At 33.1% G+C, this 16,894-nt stretch overlaps 1 protein-coding gene across 1 annotated transcript in view; it reads right to left on the reverse strand.

Moving 5' to 3' along the window:
* The window catches only part of LOC126748216 (arfGAP with SH3 domain, ANK repeat and PH domain-containing protein), a 79,571-nt gene that overhangs the window by 33,865 nt on the left and 28,812 nt on the right, over positions 1 to 16,894 (reverse strand). Inside the window, exons 2-3 of the mRNA XM_050457297.1 lie at positions 1,280 to 1,352; positions 812 to 1,215 (exon numbers count right to left, since the gene is read on the reverse strand). Of these exons, the coding sequence (XP_050313254.1) occupies positions 812 to 1,215; positions 1,280 to 1,352 (477 nt within the window). The remainder of the gene's footprint in view (positions 1 to 811; positions 1,216 to 1,279; positions 1,353 to 16,894) is intronic.

Below are 16,894 nucleotides of genomic sequence, written 5' to 3' on the forward strand. Positions count from 1 at the left end.
GCCGCCCACGTGAAACGTCCATTTCCATTGCCAAGTTCGTTTAAGGGCATGTCGGGTCGCTCCTCCAACCTGCCCTATATCCCTAATCGAACGCGGTGGATTGTTGGAAGCTTGCTCATCAATTGTTCTAGTGACAATGTGAAATATCCGTGGTACTGCGAGATGTCACCCCACACCGCCCCGGCGGTCATCGGACCGTTTTAGGGCCTCTTATGGTTATTATTATTATTATTATTATTATTATTAATAATAATAATATTTAAGGAATAATATAATATTTATAGGAAAAAAGTCACTACAATTAAAAATATCATAAATGTATTGTTACATTTATTGATTGATTGTGTACATTTATTTTATGATATTATTACTCATTTCTACAGTCAGGCGTAAAATGCAGCTTTGTAAATGCTTCTAGATAAGATGTCCAGGTATGAAACGAGTATAAACAATATTTATCATGAGAAAGTGCAAAAAAAAAACATGTATTTGTTCTTCATGATTGTCGTTGATATAACAATAAATATTATTTAAAATCGAATCCAACTTTAGTGACAAGGACAATGCATTGCTCATAAACGAATTAATAACTAATTAAAAAATTCAGTCACATTGTAATAAATGATTTAGCATTGCAAATTATTTTGTGTGCAATAATGTTTTTATCAAGTTTGTCGTATTAATGACTAAGCCTTAGTATGACACGGGATTTTTTTAGAAATTTATTAAATAAATATAAAAGTCAATAATTCTGTTTAACTTGTTTACATCAAGAAAACCTTTTATATGGTCATTGAATTTGCTCTCTTACCTCGCACATCTGAAGTTGAAATAGTCTCCTTTCTTTCTCCATTTCATCAGCGATTTCAGCGGCAGTAATCTCAGACCTTATTAAACCAACTTCCTTAGCTTGCTGTTTCTTTTCTTTCTCAATTTTGGCATATTTGCTCTCATAGTCTTTCCAAGCTTTATCAAACGGTCTTTTAAGATCACCTTTTACTCCCCTTAAGTCTCCCTTTAATAAACTGTCTAAAGGAAACATAACAATATTGTTTAAATTCTGCATTAACGTCTTCATAAGAGCTGATAATTCTTGAGTAACTACCGCAAATTTTTCAAAAGCGTTGCCAATAGTTTCCTCATGTTCTTTTGTTATTGCATTTTGACCTATTTTTTGCAATGCCTTAACTAGACATGATTCGTTATCAACATGACCTGCAAAATGTAAAAAATAAAAAAGAAAACAAATAGTATAATAACGAGAAAAGAATTTACTTACATATCCCTGAAGTGTGAATGGCCTTTATAGCCTTTTTCATTTTATTCAATCCATCTCTGTCATAATCCAAAGTCTAAAAGAAAAGGTTTATTAATATAATTCTTTCCATTAGGTATATTTAATTACTTTATTCAATTAATTTAACTGAGAATACTGAGTACATGAAACTGAGAATATGTCTTTGAAACTGAGTATATGTCTTAATCACGTTTAATTTTAGGTTATTCCAAATTTAAGGTTTTTTCTTACAGTTCCTTTTTACGGAGTTATACGCCCCTAAAAATCACTTTTTTAATATACCTTCTACAATTTTTTGACTTTTTCATATGTTTATAAGTAGATCGTTTCATTAAAATGAAGCCATAGACATAGTGGAGTTGAGTGGCGAAAAAAGTATGGAAGCGTTTTATAAATCTTAAATATTGTACATATCATTACGATTTTTGTATTAAATGTCATTTTTGTATTATTAGCCCTATGTTTGGAACCTTTGGTAACACTCAAATCACGAGACAGTTTGACCACTAACCAAAACTTTATTGAAAACTGTAATAATATTTGATAAAACTGTCTCGTGATTTAATTTTTTTATTAAGTTACAGAAAGCACAAATATACACACAAAAATATTTTGTAAAAAAAAATTTATTCAAAGAAATGTTAACAAATATGGAACCATTTGTAAGGTATAAACAAAAGAAACTACTATTCATTCAAACCGGGTTATTGGAGCCTGGGTTGTTAAAGCAAATCCAATATTCGAATTTTTTCCTTTGTAAGCCCAATTCTACTAACTAATGTAGGAACAACTAGTCTGCAGGTGTGTTTAGGAGCATTATCATGTTAAAAAATCCGGATTTCGGAAATTCGGAAACTTCATATGGCAACTCAATGCCGTTTTGTCAACAATATTACCGGTACCTCGACCATGAAAAATATCTATTATAAGGCGACGTCTTAAAGTCATGCAGAAAGCTTCATGTTTAGGTACTTCTTAAGTTCCTTATTAATATCAACGACAGTTTTTTTTTTACAACTTATGGATTTTATTAAACTTGCTAAGTTTACTTTTCTACGACGAAATGCCTTCCTCTTAAGTGCAGGTATTACAGTTCCTTGTTGTAGATAACACTTAATAATTTCATTTAAAGTAATCCTTCTTCCGTCGAGACGTTTACAAATTTGACTTGTGTTTCACTTACTTCCTCAGGGCTAGCAACAATGGCTAAGAACTGATTTGAAGATCCAGATGGAAGGAAATCCGAAGCGCATAGATGGGTTTTCTCCGGGCGCGAAGCGAAGCTCAACACGTTCCCAGGAACAAATTAACAGCTGTCTTTGAGTTTTTTTTATTAAGTCTCTCCATAAGACTTCGAAGATTTTTTTTTCCAGAACTTCATCTGGTAGACTTCGCAGGTTTTGTTTGGGCCATTTTGGATTACCCACCGCATGCCCGGTCTCAAATTCTCCGCCGCAGGATTCGCCTTCCCAGACCCCACGTCCTTGGCAGGAGCTTTTTTATGATAAAATTATAATAATAACGAGCTGAATGGTCACCGCCGCAATTGCAACCGTGTTGCTTTACGTTTTGTGCACTCAGTGTAAATATGCTCCGGTTTACATTTATAGCAACGCGGCTCCGCGTTGCAATTACTCATGACATGACCGTATTCCTGGCAGCGATTACATGTCCTATTTGTCGGGCGTTGACAATTGTTTTAACGTTTTTAAGCTCTCGACACGGACCCTAATGTGCATCTACATTGAAAATTTCTACCTGTTTTTTTGGAATTAAGAATCGAATTAGGTCGGGTTTTCGCCTGTTTCCTGAACCCGTTGAATCAGCCCATTGACTCGAGTTCCTCTTTTATCTTCTCGATCCTGAAGTTTCTGACCAAACGCCTTAATATTAGATTTAGTATTCTGTAGAAAGAGTAGAACTCCATCTTTCTCTCCCTGAGGAGTCCAGTTAAGCTCCTCTGATCGTTTGGGCTCTTCGGAAAAAGCGTCAATCTCAGCCTTTCGCATATTTTGTCACCTTGGTAATATTTATATTGTTTTCTGCAAAGAGTTTTTATTTTTCCGCCCGATATTTCGTGTCTCTTATTACCACTTTCGGTACTTTTGATATGCTAGGCTCGGTGTTCTTCCCCTTGCCCACCAGAGAGAGGTTGCTGAATTGTATAAATAGAGGGTTTTTGTTGCTTTTTGGGGCCACACTTCCCCCAGAAGATGTTGAGGAGACAGGTTCCCAGGCTACATTTGTGTCCTGGTTTTCCAGTTCGGAGAGCGGCTCTTCCGCACTCTTATGGAGTAAGGAATTCCTGTCTCTTCTCTGGATCTTTTCCTCGGTTGCTCTTGTTTTTTTATTGAAAACCTGTCTCGGCAACACCTCCAGACGGGAGGTAATTTCCTGGTTAAATGCCATCAGATTTTGCTTCATTATCTCCGTTTGCTTGAGTCCGAGACACAGGTCCGAGATTTGTTTTTTTTTTATTATCGTTCTCTGTTAGTGCTTATGGCCTTCTATATCTTTCAGTTTATTGTTAAGCACCCTGTTTTCGATTTTTAAAGATAACCTTTCCAATTCACGTTTTTTTGAACTCCGGTTTCCTTTCTTGTATCTCAGCATCGAGCTCGCTTATGCGTTCGATGCAACGCGTTTTCTCTTGTTTCACGCTTGTTCACATGTCGATTTTTATTTACACTTGCAAGGCGGGCGTTGCGCACTACTGCACAAACGCTAGTCTGAGAATAGCAATGCAAGACTGAGAAAACAACCCACCCAGGGGCAAGATATCTCTCCTCCCTTCAGTCGTTATAGTTTTAAGTCGCTCTGGCATTGTATTTGGTAATACTTCAATAAATCACAAGTTATTTTTATTTATGCTTTGTCACTAAAATTTCTGAGATTTACCAAACATACACAGAATACACTCTTGGTAATAGATAAGGTAATTGTAGAAAAAAAAATGTTTCCATACTTTTCTTTGCCACTGTGGAAAATTTTATAAAAATCTGTTCTATGTTTTGTTGATAGATGGAAAATCCCGATAGTGTAACACATTCTTAGCATTTTTTACACCATGTATAACAAGAATAAAAATATTCCTTTTTGTTTTGTTAGTACCAATGATACTATAAAAATAGGTAGGTTTATTAATCTGGCATACTAATTTTCTCATTTTTTTAGAAGAGTATGCCTCTGTAGCATTTAAAATATAGTGTTCGAAACGCCAATATTAGAATACACTGTATACACATTTTAAACCCAGTTCGGCTCCAACTAATTTTCGATTGTGGTGAAGTATTATGTCAATAAACGAACGAACAAAAAACGAAAACAAATATAAAGAAAAAATACATAATCAGAAAGTAAGTACAGGAGAACAAGTAGCATGCAGTAATTTTTTGAAAGAAAGAAAGAAAGAAAGAAAATGTGCTATATTACGTAAGACAACAAAATCTTGTGTACAAGCATCCTAAAAACTAAAAAATTCCAAATTTACTTTAAATTTCAAATTTCAAACAAACATAACATCTAAAACACTTTACCATAACATTTACACACATTACCAAAATTAATCATAACAAAACAGATTGAGAAAAAAAAAGCATCTTTTTGATAAATTTCATTAAAAAATAAGTATAGCTGTCAATAAAACAGAATTTAGAAGAAGTAAATTAAATTATTTAACAGGAAACAAAACTAAAACACTAAAATGATGTCAGAGCACAGGTTAAAAGGTATCATTGAAAAAATCGTCAAGGCTATAATATGCCCTGGATAATAAAAGTGATTTTAATTCCTTTTTGAATCTCTTAACTTCTAAAATTTGTCTGATACATAGAGGAACATGGTTGTAAATTTTTTTGCTAAGATATATAAGTGAGTTCTTGGTGAGGGAGGATGTAGGGATTGGTAAGGGAAAATCGTTAACCTGGCGAGTCATATGACCAGTGTTAGAGGGAGGTTTAGGACATTTATGAATAAGAGTAGCTGTTTCTAAGATAAAAAGAGAAAAAAGAGTTAGGATTTTTTGAGATATAAAGAGAGGTTTACAAGAATCTCTTAACCCAGCCATTGTATAACATTCATGGCAGAACCTGGAACCTTTTAGAGACACAGCGTGCATATGTAAATTCTTTAATAAAAATGCAATTGAATACAAATAGCTTGTTCTCGAAAACCGTTTATTTTATTCATAAACATTACCCTATTTAAGGTTGTCGACTTAAAACGTACCTTTCGCCTCTATTATACAGTATATGAGTGTAAAAAAAATGGTAAGAATGGGGTGGAGATACTCCGTCTCTGAAACACAAAATTATTTTGATATGTATCTATGAGTTTATCTTACGGCGGCTTATCCACCTATGACCATACTAAAAATTAATGAAATATGTATAACTACATAGGAAAAATGTTTATTAAAATTTTTCTTTTCTTTTTTTGCAAGCTATACAAATCCAGGAGATCCGTCGCCCAAATTATTTCGAATATTATTGAATCATTGAATAACATAAACGCTACAAAACATTAAACAAATTATTTGTCTCGTAATAGGTTTCAATAATGATACGGCGATAGATAACCATATAGACAAGTACTGATTGATTATTTTTATATAAATTCGGAACTAACATATTACATTTCAGAATGTAAATCCAGGATGAGATAGTGGTACATCATAAACTCGTCGTATTTTTTGAAACTCTAGGGCATTGTAGCCTCTTTCTTTTATAGGCTACAATAACTTTAAATCTGAAATCAAACAACATGTAGTATATTAGGTAGTGACCAATAGTTATGCAATGTGTAATTATTTACCATATTTAATTATAAGAGCACCGTTAATATTGCAATGTAATTTTTTAATATTGTGCAAGTCGCCTTAGTCAACTTGACCGAAAATTCGCTGGCGCGTATTAATTTACATTCCAGGCAGATTGTTTCTTTTATATAAATTAAGCCAGACATCAGCGAGACCTACGCTCGGAGTTTGGACGAATGGATGATAAATTCAAATAGGATTTCATTTAGCTGGGCGTCTCAACGAATTTTAGGATTCATAAATATTTTCATCTTTCATAAAAAAATTATTATGCCATATTTAAATAATCTTATAATAAATTCTACACCAGAGACGCGCTTTACCCAAAGGTCTACTAGTTGAGTATCAATTCGAAATAAAAACTTAGATATTTGTAACTAAAGAACTTGAATATATCTTCCTAAAAATAAAGCTAAAATCTTCTATTGTCATTGGTAAGTTTTATCGCCCCCCAAATATAAACATAGGTCCTCTTTTGAAAGATTTTGATAAAATTTTATCTAAAGTTGTTCCAAATTTTATTCATTTATTTTACAAAGTATCAATAGCTACAAGGCCACTTATAGATACTAACTTAACATACGTACCTATGAAAATATACATAACTTAATATAGCATAAAAAATACTGTAATAAATAATAATACAATAACAATAATACAATAACAAAAACCCAACACATCACTGACCAGTTTAGTTCTGTTTTAGTTTAATTAGTATTATTTTTTTAAACTGATTCAGACTAGTTGAATCAATGTCAATATCGGAAGCATATAAGTTAAAATATTCACAAAGTTTATAAATGGGAGAATTCTTATAAAGGTTGGTTCGTGGATAAGCCAGATAAAAAACTAATGGATGGCGAGTGTTCATTTTGTTTAAAGCAAAGGGTAACTGAATGAAAATTTCAGGACAATCTATTTTGTTTTTCAATATTTTGAAAAGAGTGCACAAAAATATTATAATTCTTCTCTTACTCAGACACAGTCTATCAAAAACCTGCAACAAATAAATGATCATTATCAGAGCCGCTCTGGTGATATATACCAAATTTCCTAAAATACATGCACTTCAAGAACTTTCTCTACATGTCTTAAAACCATAGCTACCCAGATACTGCACTGGGCGACCAAATAATGGACTTATGTATATGCCAAGATTTGGAAAACTAAGCTATCAAAAAGATGGAAACTCACTTCAACACTTAGCTCCTTGGTGGTTCTAACAATTAATCCAGAAATTTTTTGAGCATTTTCTATTTTTTATAAAATGTGTTTAGAAAATAAAAGAGTCGGGTCAAGAATCACTAGATCCTTCTGCTGGGGTAGTCTTTGAAGAGGTTCACCATTAAAAGTGTAATTAAAAATTGTGGGACTACTATTTAGAGTGAATGACATACAAGCGCACTTACTGACATTTAATCTAAAGCTATTTAATTCGCACCAGCTCGCAACATCCCAAAATTCATCTTGCAAAGCCTGACAATCATTCACAGATTGAATCTGAAGGAAATTGTCGGCAAAAAATAATCCTCTTGCCTTTTTAATATTGCAAGTCTGTGTTGATAGTAGCCAAAAACAAGAGTGGTTAAAGATTGGAGCCCTGTGGAACACCAGAAGTACTTTTAAAGATACAGGACTTGGAATCTTTAATTTCAACATATTGAAACCTACAACTGAAGTATGACTGAATAAGGCACGTAATAGAAGGAGACACATCTAAGTCTAATAAAGATTTCAGGATCGTACAGTGTCTCAGTCTATCAAACGCTTTCTCCATATCTGTATAGATAACATCAACCTGGGATTTTCCTTTGATAGCTTCATGGACATATTGACAGAATGAGACAAGATTAGTGAAAGTTGGTTTTGTGGGCTAGAAGCCATGTTGACATGAAATAATGCGACCAGCAATTTCACTAAATAGACGCTCAATAATTAATTCCAAGACTAGAAATAGAGCTCATAATAGTAATTGGGCTGTAGTTCTTAATGTCATCTCTAGAGCCAGATTTGTATATAGGAATTTATTTGGTAATTTTCCACCTATATAGATAACTTGAAGTTTGGAGAATAATATTAAAAAGATATCTTAGCGGCTTTAACAAATGGTCACCTGGACCAATAGCCTTGATCCCTTTAATTTTGTCGATGGCCTCTACAATCTCAACTTCGGAGACCAGAGGATTACAAAAAAAAGGACTTGGGTTTAAAAGGCAAGCATGGTAAATCGTGGTCATTAATATAGACGGACTTAAAAAAAATCGCGAACCCATCTGCAAACTCTTGAGAACCTCAATAAATGCCTGCAGCTTTAACTTTGATTGAAAAGCTCAAATTTTGATGTGGTATTATGTTTAGGAGAATTTAATGTTAATTTTTTTGTTGTTGTCCTTAACTGTTTTGACTCATATAATCTTGTACAGATACTTAACGAACCAACTCGCATAACTGAAAATTCAAGCAAGCTTAGAGATCCAATTTTTATCAGTGATACCACATTACTTACATCCTCTGTTACACTCTCTGCCGATACACTCTCTGATTACAGACTCGTTTTTGTTGAATTTTATTTTTCGGCAGAAAAACATGATCAGCACTAAGATCGTTAAATGTCCTAGACTCAAATGATAGCAAGTTACCTTCTAATTTAACAGATCCAAATTTAATAAACCAGCATTTTCCTCAATTTTTTAACAGATCTAATGACTTTGACGAAACTATATAATTTTACAAAAAAACAAATTTTGCGCATCGAAAAAATTTAAACTTTCCATGTGTTCTATAGAAGATGTTCATAAAATTATTCAAAACATGAAAACTAATGCTTGTGGCACAGGTAAAATCACGTCATCTATATTAAAATATTGCTGTCCATTTATTGATCCTTACAAAACTCTAAAAAAATATTAATTATTAACAGTTGCATAGAACAAAATAATTTTCGTCAAAGTTGGAAAACCGCAATACGAATACCTTTACCAAAATCAAAAAAAAAAACCAGAGACCTTTAATGTCTTGCACATTATAGCAATTTTACCTCCCATTTCGAAAATAATAGAGAAAATTTTATACAGCCAGATGTACTCATATTTAAATGATAATGGTATGATCTCAGAAACAAAAACATTGTAATTGTTACCATTTGTAAATGGTTATTTGCTAAATTTCGCTCTTCAATAGTAGTTTGATGATAGCTTACAAAGAATAATAGAAATAATAATCGCTAACTGTCAAAATAATATTACAACGGCAAAACGGGTTTCGTAAGGGGTATTCCGCATCCTCCACAGCTAAGGCAGCTGTGGTAACTGATGATATAATTGAGGTATTGGATCATGGACTTGAAAGCATTCTTATACTATTAGATTACTCCAAGGCGTTTCAAACTATAAATCATCGACTCTTGTTGGAAAAGCTAAGATATTACGGTTTTGACGTCGACTCATTGTCACTCATTGCATCGTAATTCTCTAAGAGGTTACAAAAAGAGTTTGTTAATGGTGTGTACTCGGAATCTAGTGCCCATACTATCAGAAGTACCTGAGGGCTCTATCCTTGGTCTTCTTTTCTTTGTTATTAACACGTCTGAACTTATAAGCTCTCTTCATGTCGAAAAGATACAAGCTTTTGCTGAAGATACCCAGATGTACTATCACTACTCTTTAAAAGACTTTGTTCCTTGTAACAAAACTATTAATCATGAACTAAACAACCTTCTCTCTAAAAAAATACGACATTAAACTTAATCCATCAAAATCAAAACTTGTTGTCAAAATGCTATTTGATTTGGCAAAAGAAATCAAAACGAATATTTAAAAAAAAATATTAAAATCAAAATAGATGACCAAATATTACCATTTTGTAATTCTGCTCATAATCTGGGTGTTATACTTGATTGTCAGCTTGATTTTTTCCGATCATGTTACTTCTACAAAGGTCATATACAGTGCTTTCATTTAAAAACCATCCACCCTTAATAACTTTCTTAAAAAAAAAAAAAAAAAAAAAAAAAAACACGTCAAATTAGATATACAAGGGGACGTTTAATTATGCATTTACTGAAGTTCTGTCAATCACCTCCTCACCTCCAGCTAACCTCACTTTAATATGTCAAATGGGAACCCCCATCGTGTGATACATCATAGTAAGGAGCGTAAAATTCTCTATTCAACTGTCCAAAAAAAATGAAATCGGTATATGTGTAAGCAAATAGTTAGCGAAAATTTCTAGAAATAATGAATATTTTATTTACGACAAACTTTGGTATGTCAAATGGCTACCCCATGGTGTGATACATTATTTTAAAGGGCATTCATTATGCTATCAATGCTTGTAAAAAAAAAATAAAATTGATTGACCAAGAAGCAATTAAAGTGTAAATCGGTAGGGTAGAAAAACAAATTTAATTAGTTTAACAAATTTATTTTATTAAATGTTCAAAATGCGCGCCGTTATTAGCAAGACAATAAAAAAACCTATTTTCAAACTCCTTACGAACATTGGCAAGGGTCTGCCCGCTAATTTCTCTGCATTCTTGAAATATTCAATTTTTTAAATGCTCAATACTCTCAGGTGGGGTTTTATAAACTTTGCTTTTTAAGTAGCCCCAAAGAAAAAAGTCTAGTGGGGTTAGGTCCGGAGACCGCGCAGGCCATTCGATTGCACCACGTCTGCCATTACACTTTTCTCGAAAATTTTCATCAAGCCATTCTCGAACTACCAAAGTGTAGTGCGCGGGAGCTCCATCCTGCTGAAAATTTATATTATTTTCATTCAATAATATAGCACCATGTTGATCTACTTGATTTTCCATAGATTGGATGATGGAAGGGTATATTGCATTTTCTAAAATGTTTAAATAAATTTCGCCAGTCAAATTTTCTTCCAAAAAAAATGGCCCGATTATTTCATTCCCATAAATTCCTGCCCAAACATTAATCTTTTGGGGATATTGGGTATGGCCTTCCCGAAAAACATGCGGATTTTCATTATCCCAGTATCTACAGTTATGTCTGTTCACCAGGCCATTTAAAAAAAAGGTCGATTCGTCACTGAAGCAAATGTTCTTCAATAAATGGGGATCTTCGTCAATTCACTGGCACATCACTTCACAAAATTGAATTCTCCTATCAAACTCATCTTCTCCGAGTTCATGAAGAATATGAATTTTATAAGGAAAGAACTTATTTTTTTTTTAAACTTTATATACGGAACCAGTGGAAATATTTGTTAGTTTTGCGGCCTTTGGTATAGACAAAGTTAGATCCATAGCAAATTGTCCTAGTACTTCAACTTGGCATGCTTCATCGACAACTCTATTTTCATATTTTTTCTTATTGCAAATCGATCCCGTCTCTTCAAATTTTCGTATCAAATCTAGTACGTATTTATGGCTCACGTTTTTATCTTGATACCTTTCATTAAATCCTCTCGCGGTTCTGCGAGCACACCGATCTTGAGCTCCATAAAGGAAAATTATTTCTATTCTTTCGGCTAGCGTATACACCATTTTATTAACTCACTGTTTTAACTAAAATTGAAAAATTGCACGCGTCAAGCTGACAGTTTTAACAATAATAAATCGCCTGCTTTTTAAACGCCTTAAAAATGTAAGGTATTGCAGTGTTTTTTTGTACCTATTAGGTAGGTTTCGCAAAAAATATAAGTGAAATAAATACACATACAAAGTTATAAGACTCCAAAGATTTTTGCAAAAAATTTGAAGACACTCTTTTTTTCTCGCAAATAACGGTACACATTCTTTACTTAAAAAAATAAATAATTTGCTTGAACTAAATGTACTGTTTGTTACCACACATTTTAACTTCTAAATTGCTTGTTTTTTTTTGATGATCTATTATAAAAAATGTAAGCATTTTAAAATGATGTAGGTACTACACTAAAAGTATTAATTTAAAATACCAAAGTTTGCCGTAAATAAAATATTCAGTAAATGCATAATTACGCGTCCCCCTGTATATCTAATTCGACGTTTTTTTTTTTTTTTTTTTAAGAAAGTTATTAAGGGTGGATCGTTTTGAAATGAAAGCACTGTATATCACTTAAACAACTATATTCCAATAGAAACCTTTTAAGTACCAAGTTAATGGCAATGTTATGTGAAACTCTTGTACTTTCAACTCACTTGAACAATATCGTATTCAAAAGGTGCAAAACACATGTATTCGTCTAATTTTTAATTTAAGAAAATCAGATCTCATATCACATAAAATTAATGAGTTGAACTGGTTAAATAGGTCAAACCGTAGAACTCAACATTTGGGTGTTTTTATGCATGGTTTAATTACTAATTCAAAATTCATATCTAAATCTCTAAAAAATAATTTTAAAACTAATTTTAGCGTCCATGATATAAATACCAGAAGTAAATTTAAATATACCTCGACATAATACAAGAACATACAAGAAGTCTTTTACTTATAATGCAATTAAAACATGTAATTCCTTGCCAAACAATGATTTACTACTTCATAATTTAACTAAGTTTAAGTCAGGATTTAGGTTGTATTTGTTTAGAGAACAGTTGAGCTCCTATTTTTTAAACCACTAGCATGGTGTGCTCCAGAGGTAACATGATGGTTGTATATGATTACATACAAAGGTATTTGTTTGTTTACAGTCTTGTTTTGGTGCAGGTTGTGAGTTTTATTTCTCCCCCGTGTTGGGTATAAAGAAGGGTATAACTATTTTTTTTAGTGGGAACAATTATTTCTTTATAATATGTCACCATATGTATGATTACTTAAATATTTATTATTTATTAGGGTTAAGTTTGAGTAGCCTTAGGCTAGACCCCACCCTTTTTTTCTTTTTCATTTGTAATATTTGTCAATCTGTAGTCTGTCTGATTATTATTATTATTATTATTATTATATTTAATTATTTTATTAAAACGATGAATAATGATAATCGTATAATCAAAGTATCTAAGATATCTTGATGTTATTATTATCACTCCCAATAAGCCATCAGGTTTATGAAATATACCGCCAGGGGTATGTTTTAAATCCAGAATTTTAGGTGGATAATCTAGATTGACCTTCTTACGTTAAAAACTTTATTTTACTTCCAGGCGTGCGTACGGCCACACCTTCAAGTAATTTTAATGAAAACAAATGGTATGGCATTCATTTTTGACTTTTATACATTTTAAGCATTTTATTATGACATTTAATTAAATTGTCTTACAATCCACCTTTCTTTCAATACAAATTATATTGTGAGGGACTTTTGATTTATTTCCATCGTATTTTCATTACTGTGTCTCTCGATGATATGTTGTTATGTAACAATAGACGCACATTTATTAACCCCTTAAGAAATATTTCTTTGTAACCATTTCTATAAAATTATATTATTATAATATTATAAAATAAAAAATTATATTATAAAATTATTATTATAAATGGTTATTTGCAAAATTTCGCTCTTCAATAGTAGTTTGACGATAGCTTACAAAGAATAATAAAATAATCGCTAACTCTCAAAATAATATTACAACGGCAACGGTACTCTGTTCAACGCCTACTTTGCATGTTATCTGTTATTCGATATGGCTGCCTAATTTTCGTTTATTGTGTATCATCATTTTGGTTGTGAAATAACATAATGCTGACTTCTTATTATTCTTCTTTTCATTAATGTATTGTTAAAATAAAGAAATCAGTTTTCAACTAACATGTCATTATTTATTTGTTATGTAATTGGTTCAGAGCCTCAATTTAGTCAATAGAGCCAAATAGCCTCTAATTTAGACTGTTCGCATAGATTCGAATGTGATTGATTTGAATCGCCTATTTTACCCTCTCACTCTTCTAGCAATCTCGGGGTCTGCGCAAATCGGATCCCGCCCAAGCAGCACAAATGTGCTTGAAATTATCATATAGCATGTTATATAACATCATAAAAAAACTTTATTATGGTTAAACTTGCTCTTATAAGCATTTAAAAATCGTGTATGAATTAAAAAAGGGCCCACGCTAATAAACTAAATAAATTTCATTAAGCTCATTTAATAGTTTTATATAAGATTATAAAATCGATTCCAGTCCTTAATAAAGCATTTACAAAATTATTTTATTAATGTTATATGATTGTTTTATTACTAACTTATAAGACTATATAAATACAATTATAAAATATAACTATTTTAATCAACACAATTTGTATTCGGCTGAGATTATTTTATCACACTCATAGAGTTTAATAAAATTAACAAAGTTTATAAACCCTGAATTGAATTGAATTGTCCAACAGTGGGCTGCCAAGGCAGTTGTGCATATAGGTCTCCTGATGGACTCGTCATGCCCCACCGGGGTTTACCAGAGCTCAACGGCCTTAGAGAAACCGATAAGGCTCTCTGGTCTGAAGGACTTAAAGTCACTGGGTACACTGAAAGTGTTACCCAAGTATTTGAACCTGGCGCGCGTGAGTGCTGGACACTCCCCGACTACATGGTCAACGGTTTCATCCTCCTCACAGCACCATCGGCATTCCGGGTTGTCCGCAATACCGATAGTATGGAGATGACCTGTCACTAGCCGAATTTCGCGTCTTTTTAGGCGTAGTAGATTTTTGGTGAGACAGGCAGAGGGCCCACCTATGTGCGCTTTGGCCTGTCTCATACCAGGGGACTCAGTCCATCTTCGGTGGGTCCACTTGTCCAGCAGACATCGGCAGACATCGGCACATTCGCGGATCCCAGTCTGGCAAGAGAGTCCGCTTCCTCATTACCTGCATGGCCTGCGTGGCCAGGTATCCAGACCAGCTGGACCCTGCAGCTAACCCGTACCAGTTTTTTCAGGACTTTTATGCACTCTAGTACAAGTTTAGAGTTTACCTTTGCGGCCGTGATAGCCTTAATGGCAGCTCTGCTGTCCGAGCATATTGATACGACAGTATTGCGGTGTCCGCAGCTTAGGATTTTCTGTCCGCATTTTAATACAGCGAATACTTCGGCCTGGAAGACAGTGGCGTGCTCCCCCAGCGAGTATGCCCTACTGGTATGTGGGATCCCACCACAAAGCCCTGATCCGGCTCTGTTATTCATTCTGGAGCCATCTGTGTACCAGATGGTCCCCCTATTTAGCAATGCAGGGCTGTTGGAATGCTGCCATTTATAAACCCTATCTATACATTTTGTTAGAAGAAAAGATAATTGGCGAAATTGAAAAAAACACCACGCCTATCATGGCGGCTTAGCTGATCATACCTGTAATGACTTATATAGGAAAACATTATTTTAGGGTTTTCTGGGGAATATTTTCTTGCGCAACGAATTTTATTGTTATTATAGGAGCATATTCGCATCTCATTTTTGAAACCCTTTCGGAATATTAGAGATTTTGGATAAGTAAAAAGAATTTCCTAAAATTAAGTTAAAAAATGGCAATTTTTTTATCAATTTCGCCTTACATTTATATTACCTACGTAAATAAATTAGAAATATCCCAAACTAAATCGTAATTCAAGTATGTTTTTCTCAAAATTGCATATGCAAATAATTTAATTCATCAAAACCAACATGGAGGAAATAAACCTAAACAAATGTCATTAAAAAATGGCGTCATTAGATAAATCTATTTAATTTCATAACACTAATATAACATAATTATTTTATCAGAAATAAAAATAATATACAGTAGCGGCCAAAAGTAGAGAAACTTTTGATTATTTTTAAAAAAATATTGATAGATTACTTTTTAAAAATATATTTTATTGTTTTAGGTGGAACACAAATACAACATAAAAAATAAATAACTAGTGTATAAGAAAATTATTTATAAACCCACAAAAAATTTTTTTTTTATTTTTTAAGCGGTCAAAAGTAGAGAAACTTAAGCAAAATATTACAAATACTTAAAATAAACCTAATATTTGGTAGCAAAACCTTTGTTTTTAATAACTTCTGCACATCTTCTGGGCATCGACTCCAACAATTTTACAATTTTTTCTTCTGGTATTTCCTGCCAGGCCTGCGATAATGCGCAAAACAGTTCTTCTTTGTTTTTAAATTTTTCGGGATATTTACGCCTAACATCTAACTCCAATTGTTCCCATAGGTTTTCAATGGGATTTAAGTCGGGGCTTTGTGGAGGCCAGGCTAAAACGTTGAGCTGTTCCTCTGCAAAAAAATCTTTAACAATTTTAGCTGTATGTTTAGGATCATTATCCTGTTGAAATTTCCAAATTAGTGGAAGGTTTTCTTCGGCGTAAGGTATCATATGATTCTTGAGGATCTGTAAATATTGATATCTGTCCATAATACCCTCAACTTTTATTAGCGGACCTAGTCCATGCCCAGAAAAAGAACCCCATACCATGACATTACCTCCACCATGTTTTATGGTTGGCCTAGTGTATTTAGGATTGAATCTTTGATGTGGGGGACGCCTTACATACTTTATTCCATCCGACCCAAATAAATTAAATTTACTTTCATCGGACCAAAGTATGTTTTTCCATTGGTTATAAGTCCAAGTGGAATGTTCTCTAGCAAATTTTAAACGAGCATGCCGATTTTTCTTGGAAATGAATGGTTTCTTTGCCGGTCGTCTGGCTTGGAGGTTTCCTTCGCCTAAGCGTCTTCTTATGGAACGGATGGATAGTGAAATGGAAGGGTTTCCTTTCTTAATATCCACGGCAGTAAAGAAAGGATTTTTTTGGGAACATCTTCTTATTACTTTATCATCTGAAGGAGTAGTCTTTCGCGGCCTTCCGGTCTTAGGTTTAATTAAAGAACCTCCACGTTCTTTGTACAT

Source organism: Anthonomus grandis, chromosome 22 (assembly GCF_022605725.1).
Source record: "Anthonomus grandis grandis chromosome 22, icAntGran1.3, whole genome shotgun sequence".
Taxonomy (NCBI): Eukaryota; Metazoa; Arthropoda; class Insecta; order Coleoptera; family Curculionidae; genus Anthonomus; species Anthonomus grandis.